The 17,019-nt window shown below is 37.4% G+C and overlaps 2 protein-coding genes and 1 long non-coding RNA gene across 3 annotated transcripts; 2 read left to right on the plus strand and 1 right to left on the minus strand.

Moving 5' to 3' along the window:
- The first annotated feature begins 515 nt into the window (after window positions 1-515).
- chp1 (calcineurin-like EF-hand protein 1) lies at window positions 516-7,348 on the plus strand. The gene is made up of 8 exons (XM_016666700.1): window positions 516-752; window positions 842-916; window positions 1,105-1,177; window positions 2,159-2,239; window positions 3,437-3,564; window positions 3,699-3,760; window positions 5,168-5,290; window positions 6,108-7,348. Exons 2-8 carry the CDS (start codon window positions 850-852, stop codon window positions 6,159-6,161), a joined length of 588 nt encoding a protein of 195 aa, XP_016522186.1. The 5' UTR covers window positions 516-752; window positions 842-849; the 3' UTR covers window positions 6,162-7,348.
- A 969-nt stretch (window positions 7,349-8,317) lies between these two features.
- On the plus strand, window positions 8,318-12,316 carry LOC103131494 (uncharacterized). Its single transcript, XR_475386.2, has 2 exons — window positions 8,318-8,621; window positions 9,392-12,316. It is a non-coding gene; the product is annotated as an uncharacterized LOC103131494 (long non-coding RNA).
- On the minus strand, window positions 10,808-16,430 carry oip5 (opa interacting protein 5). The gene is made up of 5 exons (XM_016666699.1): window positions 16,150-16,430; window positions 15,779-15,845; window positions 15,164-15,286; window positions 14,957-15,038; window positions 10,808-14,690 (listed from the first exon to the last, which is right to left on the minus strand). Exons 1-5 carry the CDS (start codon window positions 16,319-16,321, stop codon window positions 14,583-14,585), a joined length of 552 nt encoding a protein of 183 aa, XP_016522185.1. The 5' UTR covers window positions 16,322-16,430; the 3' UTR covers window positions 10,808-14,582.
- Between the last annotated feature and the right edge of the window lie 589 nt (window positions 16,431-17,019).

The following is a 17,019-nucleotide window of genomic DNA, read 5'->3' on the forward strand; positions in this document are numbered from 1 at the left end:
TATAAAATATATATTATTTATTATAATCATAATATGTATAACATATATATTTATTATATTTATTATAATTATTAGTATTATAACTATTAATAATGTGACAACTTTGGCGAAACATGTTGTTTGAGCTTTCACGGTGTCCGTAGTTCCTCAGACAAGCGCGCCGAACAAGCGCGTGCTTGCCACGCGCGTGCTTTCTCAGTGCTCATCACGAGCACGCGCCTATTTTGCCGCGTGGGCGGGGCGGAGCGGCAAGAAGACGAAGGGGGAACCGTATCTGATGGGGAAACGGGGAACCGTATCTGATGGGGAAACGCGGATTGACGTAACACCCTAACCGCAAACCATGCAGTTATTTTTTAAGTGGACCACCTCACATTCCCAACTTTATTTATTTATTTATTTATTCATTTATTAATTTATTTATTTATTTATTTATTTATTTTCCATGCAGGCAAAATGCTATGCTACCTAAATCTAATGAGACGAGACGGACAGATCATAGACTATGGGACAGATCCTGTCAGGGCGTGGTCGTGCTTGCTCCCGCCCACCTCATTAGACAGGAAGCTAGCCGGACCGAAACTCGCCTCAACATCATGAAATCTGGACCGACTGGAAGAAAGCTTTAACAGAAAGCAGGCCACCGGTCGAGTTGTGTCAACAGAGAGGCAGCAAGCGACCGCCTGGGCTAAACTCCGCTTCTGACCTCTGTTTGAACGAACCGTATCATTTTTTAAAGTTCAGCCCGCAAGGTTAGCTTGCTTGCTAACTTTCAGCCTCGACGTATCTCGGCTGGTTCTGTTGTGCAATATTGGGAGCTACTGAAGTCGTTTTTTTTAAGGTTTCGCCATGGGGTCCAGAGCGTCTACGTTACTCAGAGAAGAAGAAATTGAAGAAATCAAGAAGGAAACGGGCTGTAAGTTAAAAAATAAAATAAATACTGACATTGAACTGTGTATGTGTAGCTGGAGGTTTGCTGTGCTATTTTGTTGATTACCTGGGCGCTGTCAGTGTGGTGTAATTGTATTAAGTATTTATTTAGGAGGTGTGTGTGTTATGTTCTCCTGTCCTGTCTATAAAACATTGAAATGGTTTGGTTTGCAGTCTCCCACAGCCAGATCACCCGCCTATACAGCCGCTTCACCAGCCTGGATAAAGGAGAAAACGGCACACTCAGGTAAGCAGCTGCACATAAACGCATCACCTAACAGTTTCTGAAGGAGGCGACAGCTGGGAGGATTTACATCAGACATTAAAGTCGGTTCTTACAGCTGTTTTATATGTTTTATATTGATCGATATGAAGTATCGATCATATTTTCCTGGATGAATCTGATTTCCTGTTTATATTTCAGATCTGTTTTCGTTGCTTTAAGTTCTTTGTTAGATGTCAAAATTTAGAATTAAGTGGGAGGGGGGGGGATACAATATAATCCGCAAATTTCCAATACTTCCTGCTATAAAAAGTCCATTAAAGTTCACACTTTTGGTTGATGCGTTTTATAGAAAAAAATGTGTGAAAGTTGCTTATTTGGACACATTTTTAAGCAGTTGATTCTCCCAATCTCTGACCTATTGATTGTTGCATCTTATGTTTTTTTTAATGTGTTTATCACTTTGCTACTGATAAATGGGGAATGCCTCCACATGGAATAAAAGAAGTGGAGGATTATTCTTTGTGGAAGATCAATAACAAGCTTCAGGGAAGCGCTGTAACTGAGTCTAGTTTAAGGTAATAAGTGATGGAATATGAGATAATTATTGAGCAATAAAGACTCTCATGTGAACCTTGGTTTAACAAGGCCCTTTGGTTTACTAAGACAATCATTTGCAGGTCAACCCTTCAAGGACGGTGAAATGTGTCTGCAGTTTCTTGGAAGCGTGTCTCCTGAAAGACATTCTGTTTACAGAAAACACGTCTCGGGTGCTCCTTGTCCTCGTTTGTTGTAGTTTTCCCTTATCGTCTGAGAGTTGCCATAATAATGACCTCTAGAGGTCTGCGTCCAGCCACCCACCCCAGTCCTCTGAGAGGTGGTGTGGAGGGTGATTTTGTTTTAAAAACTTGGTTAAAGTATATTTTTCTGCTAAGCTAAAATCTCCTTGTAGCGGACTGTTAGGGGATCATCTTTGAAGTTAATTGTATTTTCTGATATCGACAGTCGAGAAGATTTCCAGAGGATCCCAGAGTTGGCCATCAATCCTCTTGGGGACAGAATCATCAACGCCTTTTTTCCTGAAGGGTAAGTTTCTCTAACTTGCTGTTTCCCTCTGCCTTTTGTCTTTGAAGGCCGTGTCCATGAGGAATATTGATCGATGGGGTTGATGGGGCATTTGGAAAAGTTTGGGTTTGAGTTTGAAGAAAGAAAATACAAGGTTTCTCCCCAGAAAAATTGCTAAGCTTGGTGGTTGGGTTCTAGTTCAGTCGTTCACCCAGCGAACTGCCTTGTTTTTGAGTTAAAAAATGTTTAAAGTTGACAAGAAATGTGAAAGTATGATCATGTTATTTGAAGACTGGAAGATTAGTAAATGAACACCAACTTTAAAGTCTTGAAAAATGCAAACATTTTAAAATACTTAAATAAATAAGCGATGCTAAACCTGGTGGGGGCACAAGTAAAGCCTGGTGGCCCGCCAGGCTGACAAAACACTGGGGAAAATCCTGAAAATGGGATATAGGAATGTTTTTTTTTTTTTCGTTTTTTAATTTTTTGTTTTTTTTTATGCCATTTGTCTAAATATTTAATCCACCCAGCAGTTTAATCATTTATCCGTCCATCTGCCTCTGTTTGTCCATCCATCCATCAATTCCTCCATACATTCATTCATTTGTCCATCCGTTTATTTTCCCCTCCATCCATTAATTTGTCAATTTGTTTATTCCATTTTTCCGTCCATTCATTAGTTTATCTTCCGTTTTTTTCCATCCTTGTCCATCCATCACTTCATTTGTTATTCCATCAATTCATCCTTTAGGATTGTCCCTTTGTTTTATTTTTTCTCCTAGTTTTTCAAATTATTTTTATTATTACTTCCTAATGTAACAAAAAGGTATAGAAACCTTTTTTTTTGTTTTGCTTTCTACTTTCAGAACTAGCTTCATAAGTTCAGAACGCTCTGTAAAATTAAAGGACTTTGACCTAAAAATGTGTAGGAACATTTCCCATCCCTAAAATAAGCCTCATCTTTTTATATTTATATTTATATCAGAGTGGAAGGCTGGAAAACCAGATGTTTTGTCTATATCATTAAAATCCCTAAATGTCTCAGGAGTGGGCGTTTGGATTCCAGACGCGGCTTTTAATGGTTTCATATGGCTTCGATTTCCTCTCGGAGGTTTGGCACCGTTGGCTTTCGCTCAAGCTGGAGAAGAAGAAGAAGAAGAAGAACGTACCGCAGGTGTTGGATTACTGCTGACTCTGAGGGTTTGTGTCTTCTAGGGAGGATCAGGTGAACTTCAAGGGCTTCATGCGCACCTTGGCGCACTTCAGACCCATCGAGGACAACGAGAAGAACAAGAACCCGCCCGCCACGGAGCCGCTCAACAGCAGGACAAACAAGCTGCTCTGTGAGTGTTCGCCGAGGTCGCGTTAGGGTGGAGCTGCTGACTGTTATGGGGAACACTCACAGGGGTTTTGGTCAGCGGGTTACCACTTTGTTTTTGTTTTTTTAAAAAGAAAAGTTTTATTTTTTTTTCCCCAGTTGCTTTCCGTCTGTACGACCTGGACAGAGACGACAAGATCTCCCGGGACGAGCTGCTGCAGGTCAGTGAGTCGGTTTGCTCCGACTTCCTCCTCTTTTTTTTTTTTTGACATTACACAAATCAGTCAGATCCAATCAGCTTGTTTCCAGTAGAGACAAATAAACAGGGTTTAGGATTTGGGTGCTTGAAATCCTTTAAAATGCTTGAATTTCAGTCAAGTGTTTTCAAGGTTTGGAAAGTTCTTGATTTCTGTATAAAGTCCTTCAAGGTGCCTGTTATTCTATCTGCACAACTTTATAGTTGCTGAATGTTATTTACAGTTAAAACCAGATGTATTCATTCACTTAATTAAAAAACACACAACAATTTTTTGTCTCAACGGCTGAAGATAAATCAGACTGAACTTTTCTTCTTTTAAGTTAGAATCACCAAAATAACTTCTACTTGTTAAATGCCAGATAAAATCTCAGATATATTTTTTAGAGATTTATTTCTTGTAACTTTCTTTGTACATTTTGTTTAAACATTTATTTTGACCAGGGATTTGAGTTGCCTTCAGATTTGTTGGGTTATGTCAGAGTGTTAGTTTTTCATTATTTCTGATGGCTCAATGACTTATTGATCTGTGTAATTACAATAAATGTCGTCTTACAATTTAAACATTAAAGTTACTGAAAATGGAGGAACTTTTTTTGCGAAATTAGTGTTTTGTTCTCGGACCAAATCAGGTGTGTGGCGTATGAGAGACATTTGAAAACACAAAATTCTTACATTTCAGCTACCTTGTCCCGTCACAAGACATTATTAATAACAGTCATAAATTATATCATACAATAGTGAATTGAAACTGTCTAGTTTGAAAACTTCCCCTGAATTTGCTTGATTTTTTTACTGTGGGAAAACTGTGCGAACCCTGAATAATCCAATCCAAATCTGCCTGGTGTCAGAGGACAACGAGACGCAGTTATGCAACTTCAGCTCATAGGCGTTCTGCACGGGGCTCGAATAACCGAGTCGATGAAAAGACTTAGACCTTGTGCTGATTTGATATCTCACCTGAGCTGCAGGCTCTTCGTTCTGTCGTCTCGGAGCTTCCTGTGTGTTATTTGTTGTCTCTCCGTGAAGCCGCTCCGGTTTGGGTGACATTGCTCGACCTGTAATTGGCGGGAAGCTGCTGGTTGAGTGACTCAGACGCAGGCCTTGTTTGGTGCAAAACAGTCTCACCACCTGGCCCAACTGATTCAGACTAAACATGTGACTCCAAATATATAAACTCTAAAAACTGACTTTGATTCACCAAAGAGCTAAAACGCCTCCAAGTGATCACGTTTCTGCCGTCCGTGTAACGTTAAGTTTCTTTTGACCACTGTATTGTCTGCGTAAACGCTTATTTCATCTTCAGCAGTTGCTTTTTTTTTTTTTTTTTTTTAAACATATTCAGTAACCATGACGACGTCGCTTGTTTCAGGTCCTTCGGATGATGGTCGGCGTAAACATTTCGGACGACCAGCTCGGCAGCATTGCTGATAGGACCATCCAGGAGGCCGACACCAACGGAGACACCTGTATTTCCTTTCAAGAATTTATGAAGGTGAGTTGTGGGCTTTGACTAGACCACTGCGAGGTCACATTCAGCTCTGTTCTCAAATTGACTCCGTCATTGTCAACTGAATGACCATAACCTGCTCAGGTCCTGTTTATGCAAAACAGACCCAATGACCATACTGCCATTACCATGCTTGGCTGAGCGTTTTTCTGGTTATATTAGAAAATATTTTCACTTCTTAACAGGGCTGCAACTAACGATTATTTTAGTAATTGATTAATCAATAATTGATTGGGTTTAATCGATTAATTAATTAATTTTTTTCTTAATTGATTAAAAATACTGGTAAATTCTGAAGAAATTTCATTAAAGTACTTAAGCATTTTCTGTACAATATTAAAATGCATTAGAAAATGGAAATAAACAAAATAATTTAATATCTTTAAAAAAAAAGGCAATTTAAATAAGAAACTAAACATTTTATTGCTTAAAATACAATAACATCGAATTCCTTTGGGGAATTTGAACCAGGTGAATTTTTTTTTTTTACTTTTGTGTAAAACATGTTGACAGACAAATTAGTTTTTATCTTAAATGTGAAATGTGTCTATATATGTTTTCTACAGTTTGGGCTCAATTGCTACTCTGAATATGTTGTTTTCACTAGATTGCCTTTTTTTTGAGTCCTTATATGCCTGCTAATGATTAATAAGAATTGTGAAAACACAATTTTTGTTTTTATTTTACTGTTTGAACTGTAATGCTATAAACTGCTGTTCGCACACATGCAGTTACCTGCTAAAACGTAAACTTTGACTATAATTTCTTGTGCGTTAACATGCTGTTCTGTCTGTTTTCACAGGTTTTGGAAAAGGTGGACGTGGAACAGAAAATGAGCATCCGGTTCCTCCACTAAAGTTTCTTTTTTGTTTGTTTGTTTTTGTTTCCCTTCACACATCATGAGTAGAGCATCATGAGTAGAGCTGGGACTGGTCAGCTGTTGTCAGGTCATAGTTTCATCCTGCTTTGCAGCCCGTCTCAGGGCCACATCCAAGGTACGCACCGTTTCACACCGGGCAGATGTCTCTGATCCTGACATTCTGCCGCTTGCACCGCTCCGTGAACAAAGTGGAGGGGGGAAGAAACGGTTGCGTGCCTTGAGTTGTTTTATGCAATGTCACAATGTCCACCTTCCTAATCATGCACCGGTATTTATTAGAGACGTTTTAAAGGGCCTTAGTGGGTAACACTGCTGTTCTTTGTGGTAAAGCTCTTCGCTGTCGCTGTGAGTAAGTTTAAATCAAAGTTTACTAATACAACCATATTTAATTCATGCGTCGTTGTAGAAATAATGTGGTCAAGTGCAAATTGTTAAATGTGTAATTCCATTTCATGAGCATTTTTTTTTGTTGTTTTTTTTCTTATAACGCTGTCAGGATTATATGACTCCTTCCTTCCGGCCTGTGGTGGAGCAAACTGTAATTTATTATTCAATTCCCCGAAGCAAAGCGAGACCAGCCCCACTGATTGTTGATTTACTCACTGAAGTGCCATGACTAAACACTAATCACAAATCTGTAGCCTTGACTATGTCGCTTTCCTGTGGACTAAAGTTAGAGTTGTTAAAACTAAAGTTTTTGCGATTCTTTTTGAAATTAAATCCTATTAGGACTTGATCAAAGCCTAGGAATGAATGTTAGGATCTACGGTGGAGCGGATCACCTAGTTCATTCAGCCTGACTCCACACAGATATCATTTCATTCTTCTGTTACTTTCATCTGTTTCTATTGTGGCTAGTAGGGGGAAAAAACAAAAGCTGATTGTCTGTTTTTTAACTTATTTCTGTGTTTAGCTCTAGAAGCCAAAGAGTGAATAATCTGTACAGGAGTATGAATATGAACCAGAGTTTAGTTGTCTGAGCCATTAAAGCTTCAGTGTGACTGTTTCATCTCTGCATTTCTCGGTAACGGAGTGCAGGAAGAACATCTCAACTATTTTTATCAATCATTATGGGATCATAAGTTATATATAATGTGATGTCTCTCTGTAGCTATGTAAGTGATTATTGAACTTGATTTGAATAAAAAGTGCCATGAAATCCATGTTGTTTTGTTGAAGTTTGCTGCTTTACTAGCTGATAATACATGGCATTTGGGGAACCAATATATAGTAGCTGATATTTATAGTATTAAAGTATTTTAAGGAAATCTACCTGGACTTTTCTGTAAAATAAATCGAATCAATTATCATTTTAGTCAAAATATATTTAAAAAAAAATCCAAATCAAGTTTTTTTTTTTCTCATATATCCTGCTAGCTGATAATACATGGCATTTGGGGAACCAATGCCATGTATTATGGCATTAGGATAAACTTTATTGGTCACGTTTTTGCACCCAAATAAGGAATTTAACAATGGTTTCACTCTGTGTCAATCTACATTTGCTTTATGCAATTTCCTTCTACAGAAACTACTGGCTTCTCTTATGTTTGTCTTATGTGACTCACTACAGAACGCGTTGTTCTCCCTCTCATTGTCACGGTAATAAAAACCTTTGTAGGTTTCCCTCCTCCAACACACGTCAAAAGCCTGAATTTGGATTTAGAACTAGATGATCCAATGGGTCTAAATTCTTAAAACAGTAAGCTAGCCAAAATTTGAGTTTTGGCTAGCTTACTGCCAAAAGCTAAATGTCTGAGCAGACTTTTTTTCCTGTTTAAAGACTCCCATAGAGTTTTTAAAAAGAATGTCGTAATTATTTCGATTGCTGTAGTGGAAATTGGTGTTTTATAATCCGCTTTATCCGCTTGGGTTTGCATTGTATATTGAAAAAAAAAAAAAAAACACACTACTACTAATATCTGTAAATAGGAAATTTGCCAATTTTTAGCGTTTCTATGCCAACCGACTGTAATTGCGTCTGAATATATTTTAACTAAGTAACCATTTAACGTTGCAGTGATTATAAACAACCTCTAATCCTAATTAAGATAAAGGACGAGAGAAAAAGGTGTGTTTCCGGGGCGGGGTTTAGCTTTGACTGACAACCCTTCCGTCCAATCGTCGCACTCTTTTTTTTTGCTCGTACTAGCAGAGCAAAAATGGCGTAGGAGCGGAGGGTGAAGGAAGGAGAGGACCTTCTTCTCTCCCCCTTGCCGTGTCCAGGAGAGGAGAGAAGAGGGTCCGCAACTTTGAAGTTTTCCTACAAAATTGTCGAGTCGTCTTATGAAAATAAAGCTGGCAGTCCTGCAGGTGAAGAGGACTCTTAATAATGTGTCACCGCAGAGGAAGGATCCCCCCGGCTTTTGTTTACCATTGTGTGCGGCAGCAGCTCAGAGGAACAGAGGAAATATTTCTACATCATTTTACACTGAGGTCAGTGCTTCAGTCAACAATTCCTTGAAAGATTTTTTTTTCTTCTGCGAAATGTATTTATTCAGTTCTAAGTGCGAAATCTGTTTCATTATTCAGCTGATTAGTTAAGGTTTTAGCCACTTAGTATTAGTACTTGCGTGTTAATTTACATTTTAAAATTAGAGCTCAATTTACTTTATCATATTGCGTTTATACAGTGGCGGTTACAGCATTAATGCCACCCTGGGCATCATATATTTGTATATGTAAGTATGGTTACCACAATATTATCAGAATAATGCTTAAAGAAATTATCATAAATACATAATGTTACCTGACATACATTTAGAATGATAAACAAATTAGAAAATTATTATTAATTGTACTAATAATTATTGTAATTATTATTATTATTTTGGCCCGGGAATACCTGAAATCCGTGAATATTTGGGACTCACACCATATTTAGGTTAATATCCATTAATGCACACTTTGGAACTATTCTTATCACTACCACAGAAGCTAACATCCACAAACTGTTTTATTCACACTTGGCAGAACAGCCAATCAACACCAAGAAAATGAATGAACGCTCCTGGATTGGCTGGTTTGCCAGCCAATGACGTGTCAAGTAGCGTTGTGCTCTTTCAAAAATGTTTAATGTTTAAAAATGTTCATAAACTACAAAAATTCTGCAAATGGGTGGATTTTGTGCAAATAATTTAACTGGGAGATTTTAAGATGTTAGTTTAATACTTCATTTTCTCTTCCAATGAAACCAATGTTTACAGGTAGAGAGATGGAGCCGGTCCCGGGAGAAGACCCAGAACCTCCACTTCTGCCGAGCCCAAGAGAACTGTAGCTAAGCTAACCCTCTTTATGGGTTGCTTTTTGGGACACTGGATATCTCTCTCTCTTCCACAGCATTCCCATTTGTCCTGACCTCTTTCTGCAGCCTAATCACCAGTGAGGACCGCTCGCAACATTTCAGATTTACAAAGATTTAAAGTCGTCCAACCTCGGAGATGAAAACTATGACATAAAGCCTGGTGTAACGACACCTGTTTAATTTGCTTAAAGAAACGGGTGAAATCTAGGTGATGCTTATGAAAACAGAGTTGCTTTTCAACCGCACAAGAGGTTTGGTAATGAGCAAACTGTATGTGTTTTTTTTTTTTCCCGAAGAAAGTAAAGACACAACATACTGTAGCAAAGATCAAACGCCTGTGATACAAATTAAGATTCGTTGATTCATTTTCCTTTCTTTTCAACTACCTCATTGCCACAGTAAGTCCAAGGGGATTGAGAGGAGCGTTTTCTGAACAAAGCATGGCGTTACGGAGCACCACAGCAGTCATCTTTGTCTGTCCATCAATGTTTCAGTATTGACATATCAGGTAGTTGGCAGAAGAGCAGAAGGTAAATATGCTGTTGCTTATATTCAGCATTAGTTTTGTTAGGAGGATTCCTTAAACGTCTTGCCTAGGCATGAGCTGGTATGTTTTTATAGACGGCACAGTATTGCTATAAAAATCTGAAACCAAAGTGGGTATTATGTGACAACTGCTTTTATTTTACCAGAAATATTTAGGTCGCTGAAAATATACAGCTAAATTTGGACTCCTAATAAACATTGGGAAAAGCCCCTGCCAGTTTACAGTGTGCAGCAACGTGTGGGGGAGGGGTGTGGCTAGAAATCTCTGTTTAGAGCTCTTTTTCTGGCATCTCATTAAAAGCATTTTAGTGGTTTTTAAATTCAGTCTTTAAAATGTTCGTACTAGGGATGCATGATATATCGGCGCTAACATCAGTATCAGCCAATAGTCATTTTTTAACATCTAGGTATCGGTCTGATAAATAAAACTGGGTGGATGTTAACAACCGAAATTTATTTCCATCTTGTTGCCATTTTTCTAGTGAGGGAGGAGATTGGTCATGTGATAGTGACACAGCACAGGATTGTGGGAAGTTTAGCCGAAGCAGAGAATGAGCGAAGTTGGCGGTAAATATCAGTTATCTGCCAAAATGGCAGTATTAAGATCGGGTATTGGCATCAGCCCAAAAGTTCACATTGGTGCATCCCTACTTCGTACCTTGATGCTAATATCCGGCTCATGCCTAGCCGTGTCTGTGTAGCGTCAAGAGTTTACATCTTCACACTTCCTGCAGCTTATAAATGGTTTCCCCTTTTTATTTTATTTTTATTTTTGCCATATACATTTTTAGGGAAAACAACAAGAACAACAACAACAGAATTACACTTTACCGGGATCTGTGCAATATTTGATCTTAACTGTCATGTTGTTGACCAAACTGTATATTGTATAAAACAAGTGACAAGTTGTTTGAAAGCAACAAAATCACCAATGTCTTCCATTAAGATATGTATAGACTCATGTGCGTTAGCTTATTTAGCGGGACTGTGGTGCCAAAAAACATCATAGTAGCCATGCATGACCAGTAGTAATGCTTGCTTCATCAAGAGTATCGATTTGTAGGCCGAGCTGAAGCTCAAATCTGTGGAGTCCATTTCAGTAAAAACTAGGGAGCATTAGCCTCATACTTTAAAAAAAACCTCTAGGTACGTCAAATTTAGATAATGCTCTAACCTAAAATCTAGTGCTTGAGCTCTGTTTTAAGGCATGTATATGCTAGTAGGAAATATATAGCATGACACAGTTGGGATACACCGTTACAAAGAGGTGCACCAATTATGGCTTTTGTATGTCTTTGACCTGCCAACATCGATTTCAATCTTTTATGACTTCTCTTGAACTGTAACATGAGAAAATATAACGGCATTCAAAATATTTTATTTCTAGCCTTCCTGTCTTGATTGGAGATTGTGTATAGTAAGAGCCGTGGCAGTGTCACATTGTCTGTGAAAGAGGAGTCGCTGTAGAATAGGGTTCGCAAGTATTTTAAAGTGAAGTTTAAGGATGTCTTATTTTAGCTCTTATCATTGTTAGCGCAACTAGCATTACAGAAACAGCATTAATTGTATGTATTACACAGAGCGTAGATTCTTACGTCAGCTCTTAAGGCTTAAAGCTCAAAAGGATAAGACAGCAACTTTGCTCTACTCTGTTCAGCATTCCTGTTTTCCACTGAAGTCTGGCTGTCTCTCGCCGGATTGCAGCCATTAGAGAGCTGTAAACTATGAATGAGTGAATGAGTCACAGACTACGGCTGCATTTCCATGAACCATATAATTGCGCTATTTGCCATTTTGAAAATAAATTTGCTTCATGGAAACACAGCACTTTTGAAAAAGCTCTTGTTTTTCAATAAAACGTTGTGTTTCTAGGATGAGGCGGCGTTTTGGCCATAGAGAAATTGGTTTATTTCGCAAAACTGCAATGGAAATACTTTCTTCAAATCACCAACCGGTTGGTGATCATCATGTGATCACCAACTGGATGAATGAATTTATTCACATGTGATATTAATTGCATGTCATATTTAATGTAAACTTTTTTCTTTTAATTCATGAATTTAAAAAAAATTTATTCATTTTTTTAATTCATTAGCATAATAGCAACAAAATTTTGAGCACATCTGGAATGGAAGCGTATCTTATGGTGAATTCGCTGAATGGAAAGAGTTTGGATTTTCCAAAAGCGGATCTGTTGGTGCACCTCTACACATGTTAATGTTTGTATTGTTTTTTAAACCACATTGTAGTCTGTAAAGTTTTAACATAAGAGCCAAAAAAATTTCTTCGAGAACCTAGTCTCAGATGGGACAATCTTTACATAAATGATTTGGGAGGAGGACCTTAAATCCCCAACTCGGCATCTTAGATAGGTGATGCAGTTACAGTCGTCATTGTGAAATTGTACAAGTGACCTCATAGTTTTGGGATTCAGAGCGTTCTATTTTAATCCACATAATTGTATTTAATTAGATTTTTTAGAAGCAATAACCTGAAATAATGCATGAATATAGCTCCAGGAGTTGGTGTTAAGAGGACTGTGTTAACATCTCATTGAAAATCCCCCCTTTCCCTTGCTATGCCTTTGAACTAGCAACATGTTAGCCACCCATTTCCTTTTATCTTAATTTTTTTAGCCTCATTTAGTTTTAGTCGCTATTGAACACGAAAAAGGCTTTAAATTTGAACTCTTGTAGCATCCACGAAGACCCTCTCCTCGTCTGCGAGTTGCAGACTTAAGAATAAACGTGGCAGCAAAAAGAACTAGCCGAACGACGCTAGCGTGAAAAGCACTTTCTCTCCGACTTGCACCGCCCATCGTCACCGTCACGTCTTGAATGCTGTGTTCAGGCAACCCTGTAATGTTCTTTATGGTGATTTATAATCCCAATTTATGAGCAAGTAGACGTCCAGGTGATATGAATTTGTGGGTTTAAAAAAATATGCATGATTTAGCAGAATAACGAATGAATTGTATTGCATGCAATAACCTAACCTTGTAATGTGAATGAGTGTAAGTATAGAGGGAGTGGGGGGGGGGAGTATTATGATTTTCTAATCCAACTGAAGGTAACGCCGACGGTTTTATCGATTAACTGCGATTTATATATATAGATAGAAAAGAAAACAGCACTAAAAGAAGGAATTGGTCAGTTTCTGTGTTATTTCCTGTGTCACATGCAATCTGGCAGTACCACTACAGTACAGCTCTGCAATTCTTGTTCCCATGAGGAAAACGTAACAATGAAAGCCTTGGTGAAATTCCTGAAATTACTTTGTTGCTCAACTTTTCCACTGAGATGGTGGGCTGTATAGGAACTATGCACTCCAGAGGGAGGAAACGGGCATGCCTAATATGTGTGAGCCTCTTGTCTGGTTTTGTAATAAATGAATAAAAAAAAATAAATCTGTATCAGAAAAATTTAAGCAATAAAAAGCAGCATGGTGCCAATTGAATTGTGTTGTTTCCTTTATACTTTGAAATTGAGCAGCAAAACATATTTGATACACTGAGTTAAAGCCAAAAAAGTACTCCAAGTCTTATATTTTAAATTTAATTATCCCAAAGATTTTTTTTTATTTAGTCATTCAATCAGATTCATAAACTAAAGCTGGACCTTTGTATCCATATTTAATGCTAACATTTACTTTGTGACCCAGTAGACTTTAAAAAATAAAAAAATAAAAAATCCAACCTTTATTGTTCAAACTTTTTGAAAATCCCCCTTGCAGAACTCCCAGGATGGTCCAAATTCCTGGCACCCATCTCCAGCTCACTCCACATTTTTTACTGGCCAAATTAAACAAAGTACATTTAAATTTTCAAATAGTCTATGCACTCAAAAAAGTTTAGCGATCATCATGTGTCTAGGTTTTAAAAAGGGCAGATAAAGATATTGTATCATAGTCGCTATGGGGACACGAAGAGGCCACTTTTTGCTGCTGTTCTTTAACAGTGAGTATATTTTGGAACTGAAGTTTAAAATGTTTGTTGCATTTACAGTAAAGGGATTGGTGGAGATATATTTTTTAAAAATTAATTTCCGAGGTTGAAACATGGGAAAGCATCACATGGCCAATGCCTGTGATGCCGTTTCTCTTACAATGGTCCCAGCAAACTTCTTAAAATATTTTTTTTCCCCTTTCTTTTCATGTGTTATTTCACTCTTGCTGTATTTAAATAAAGGTTGGACTTTTTTATGCCTTTTAGGTGAGATTATGCTTTTGAAATAAAAAAAAAAATCTTAATTTTAGGGAGTTTCAAACGTATTACTACTAGCTATGCAATATTTGAAAAAGAAATCAGGATATCAAACTCAAAATCATTGTAAAAAAGAAAAGTACAAATAAGTGTAGCAGAACTTGTGTGAAAAAATTGTTTAAAAAAAGATGATCAGTTTAATACAAAGAAATCAGCTTTAAAAGAACACAGAACATGTAAAGCCTTACATCATCCAGAATAATAGATATATATATATAAAGCTAAATGCTACAGCATCAATGACAGAACCAGTCCACACACACATACAGCACAAACTCCAAACATCTTACGAACACCACTTCTTGCTTCGACTGCTGATGTTCATGCTCATGTCAGCCAGTTGGCTGCAGGTGTGTGCCATCAGGTCCAGCTGTTGTTCACACTCCTGCCTTACCTGCAGAGAAAAGGACACAGCTGCTGGAAGTTTTTACCAAAAATGAAGCAGTGTCTCATTTAAAACCACACCTTCACTTAACTTTTCAAGTGTAATTCGTAGGCTGCATTTCGGTCACCTTTTGTCAGGTGAAATGAGCTTGTAAGAACTAATTTAATGTACTGTAATCAACCGGGAAGGTCTACAATAGTTCAATGCGAAATCAGCAAAAGGAATCCAGACAGAGTGCATGTTAGTGTTCCCAGTTGGTTTTTTGCTTTTCTCACCTCATCTACAGTTTCCTGAAGAGGCTTCAGTTCAAATGAGAGAGAGGACGCCTTCACCATTGAGCTGCTGTCCAGAATGTAACTGCAGGTACAGATATTTTTTATTATTAATTATGTTCGCTAAAATAATGACAAATAGTTATTCACTCTTCACGTGACAAGCTCGATAGTTAGACACAACATGCAGTTCCAATCAGAGCTGCTCACCAGCTCATTTTGGCTTTGTTCAGGAGAAAGACGGAGCGAGTAGCGACCAGATGCGAAGGAGCGGCGTGAATGCGTTTCCCCACGACACTGTTGCACGAACGGCATTTTAGATTGGAGCAAATGCTGAAAGGAAACAGAAAAATACAAGAAATTTAGTAGAAAAAAAAAAAGAAAAAAGAATTTTTTCATGTGGTTAAAGATGAGAGGCTGGGTTCAGAAGAGGATTAATCCAAAATGGCAATTCACTTAACTGTGTATATATATATATATATATATATATATATATATATATATATATATATCTGCAGTGGTACATGAACACTTGTTCAAAAGCAAAAAAAATAAATAAAATGCCTTGCAAGACTCTTTAACATATTTATATTGTCAAATTACAAGTAAAACTTAAATTGTAAAGTGGATTAAATGTTACATTTTCAATTTTTGAATAAAATCTGTAATAATCTGAATTATTTGGTATCCATCTGAATTAAACGGTTTTTACTTAGATACTAACTAATAACCTTCATAAGTTAAAAAAAAAAGTTAACCAAAGTCCACGTAAGTGTAATTTCATTTCAGTGTAATAATACTTATTGCAAGTCACTATGTCCTCACCAGTTAGCCATTTCCCCTTTGTGAACTGACTCCAGAGCGCCACTCACAACCACGTCATTGGTTACTCCTGAGGGAGATAAAAACTTACATATAAGTATAAATAAATCAGAAAGGAAATAAGCTCAAATTAATCAAAATTTCTAAGCTATTTAATATCACGCGATACATTCTGTCGAGCGATAAAAACTGTCATTAGCAACACGATTTCGGAGGGGGCGGGGGGGAGTTTGTTGTTGTTTTAAATAATAGCAGTCGTAGCAATAAACAATAGTTTAATCTTGGAGGATAACAGATTCTACACAAGCAAATTTACCAACGATAACTTCGAAACTAATTGCGTTGTATACAAACAAAACGTAAACAAAACCTACGCATGCACATGACGCAGTCCATGCATTTCAGCTCTCCGCACACCCCTAAAGAGTCCGCCAGAACCGTGTTGCATTGCACACAATGAAGAGTCATTAAATGTTCCGGTTCCAATGTTGTAATCGTCTTTAAATCATCGATTCTCTCTACTACGAGGTTTTCGTCAAACTCCATTATACCCAGTTATACAGCATAAAATCGGCGACTGGTCGGCGCTGCAGTGTTTGAACTAACAGAGGAAAAGAGAATACGTCACATCCTCTATTGGTTTGACCGTGACAGGCCTTTGGTACAACACTGCCACCATGTGGTGGATCAAGATACTGTTCTATTCATACATTCATGCACTGAATTCTACGAATTTTGTCTTGATTTACCCTAAAAAACAATTAACACTCTGAACTAGACACTTCTCTCCAGTCACAACTTGCTGTCCTGTAAACAATATTTTAGTTCTAAAGACGTCCATGTATGTTAATACATCAAAAATACCATCCCTGGGGTGTAGAGTAATAACGTTTAAATGACATTTTTATATCATATTTTTGTATTTAAGAGTTGAGAAAGACCAAAATAATCAGAATTAAATTCATACATATTTTTATATAATTAATTACAATAATATCATGAATAATGTCACCTGGATTCAATATCAGAAAACAACGTCAGTAATAATACAAAACACACAAAAACAGAAGAAACATGAAATAATTGAATTCTTATTATTTTATCACATGATATTGTGCTACAGAAAGGTATTATTGTTTTTTTTTAGTTGTCCACATTAATTTTTAACTCAAGTTAGTGTGGTTAACTATATTAATGACTATGAGACTAAACGCTGTTCTAGTTAGCAGAGCCGTTTCTCTAGA

The sequence above is a fragment of the Poecilia formosa genome, unplaced genomic scaffold (genome assembly GCF_000485575.1).
Source record: "Poecilia formosa unplaced genomic scaffold, Poecilia_formosa-5.1.2 Scaffold776, whole genome shotgun sequence".
NCBI classification, from domain to species: Eukaryota; Metazoa; Chordata; class Actinopteri; order Cyprinodontiformes; family Poeciliidae; genus Poecilia; species Poecilia formosa.

Coding starts and splice junctions, on each gene's coding strand:
- chp1 (XM_016666700.1), top strand. CDS start 850: ATGGGGTCCAGAGCGTCTACGTTACTCAGAGAAGAAGAAATTGAAGAA. Junction 1,178..2,158: donor GGAGAAAACGGCACACTCAG/GTAAGCAGCTGC, acceptor TGATATCGACAG/TCGAGAAGATTTCCAGAGGA. Junction 2,240..3,436: donor AACGCCTTTTTTCCTGAAGG/GTAAGTTTCTCT, acceptor TGTGTCTTCTAG/GGAGGATCAGGTGAACTTCA.
- oip5 (XM_016666699.1), bottom strand. CDS start 16,321: ATGGAGTTTGACGAAAACCTCGTAGTAGAGAGAATCGATGATTTAAAG. Junction 15,039..15,163: donor AACAAAGCCAAAATGAGCTG/GTGAGCAGCTCT, acceptor CTGTACCTGCAG/TTACATTCTGGACAGCAGCT. Junction 14,691..14,956: donor TTCAGGAAACTGTAGATGAG/GTGAGAAAAGCA, acceptor TTTTCTCTGCAG/GTAAGGCAGGAGTGTGAACA.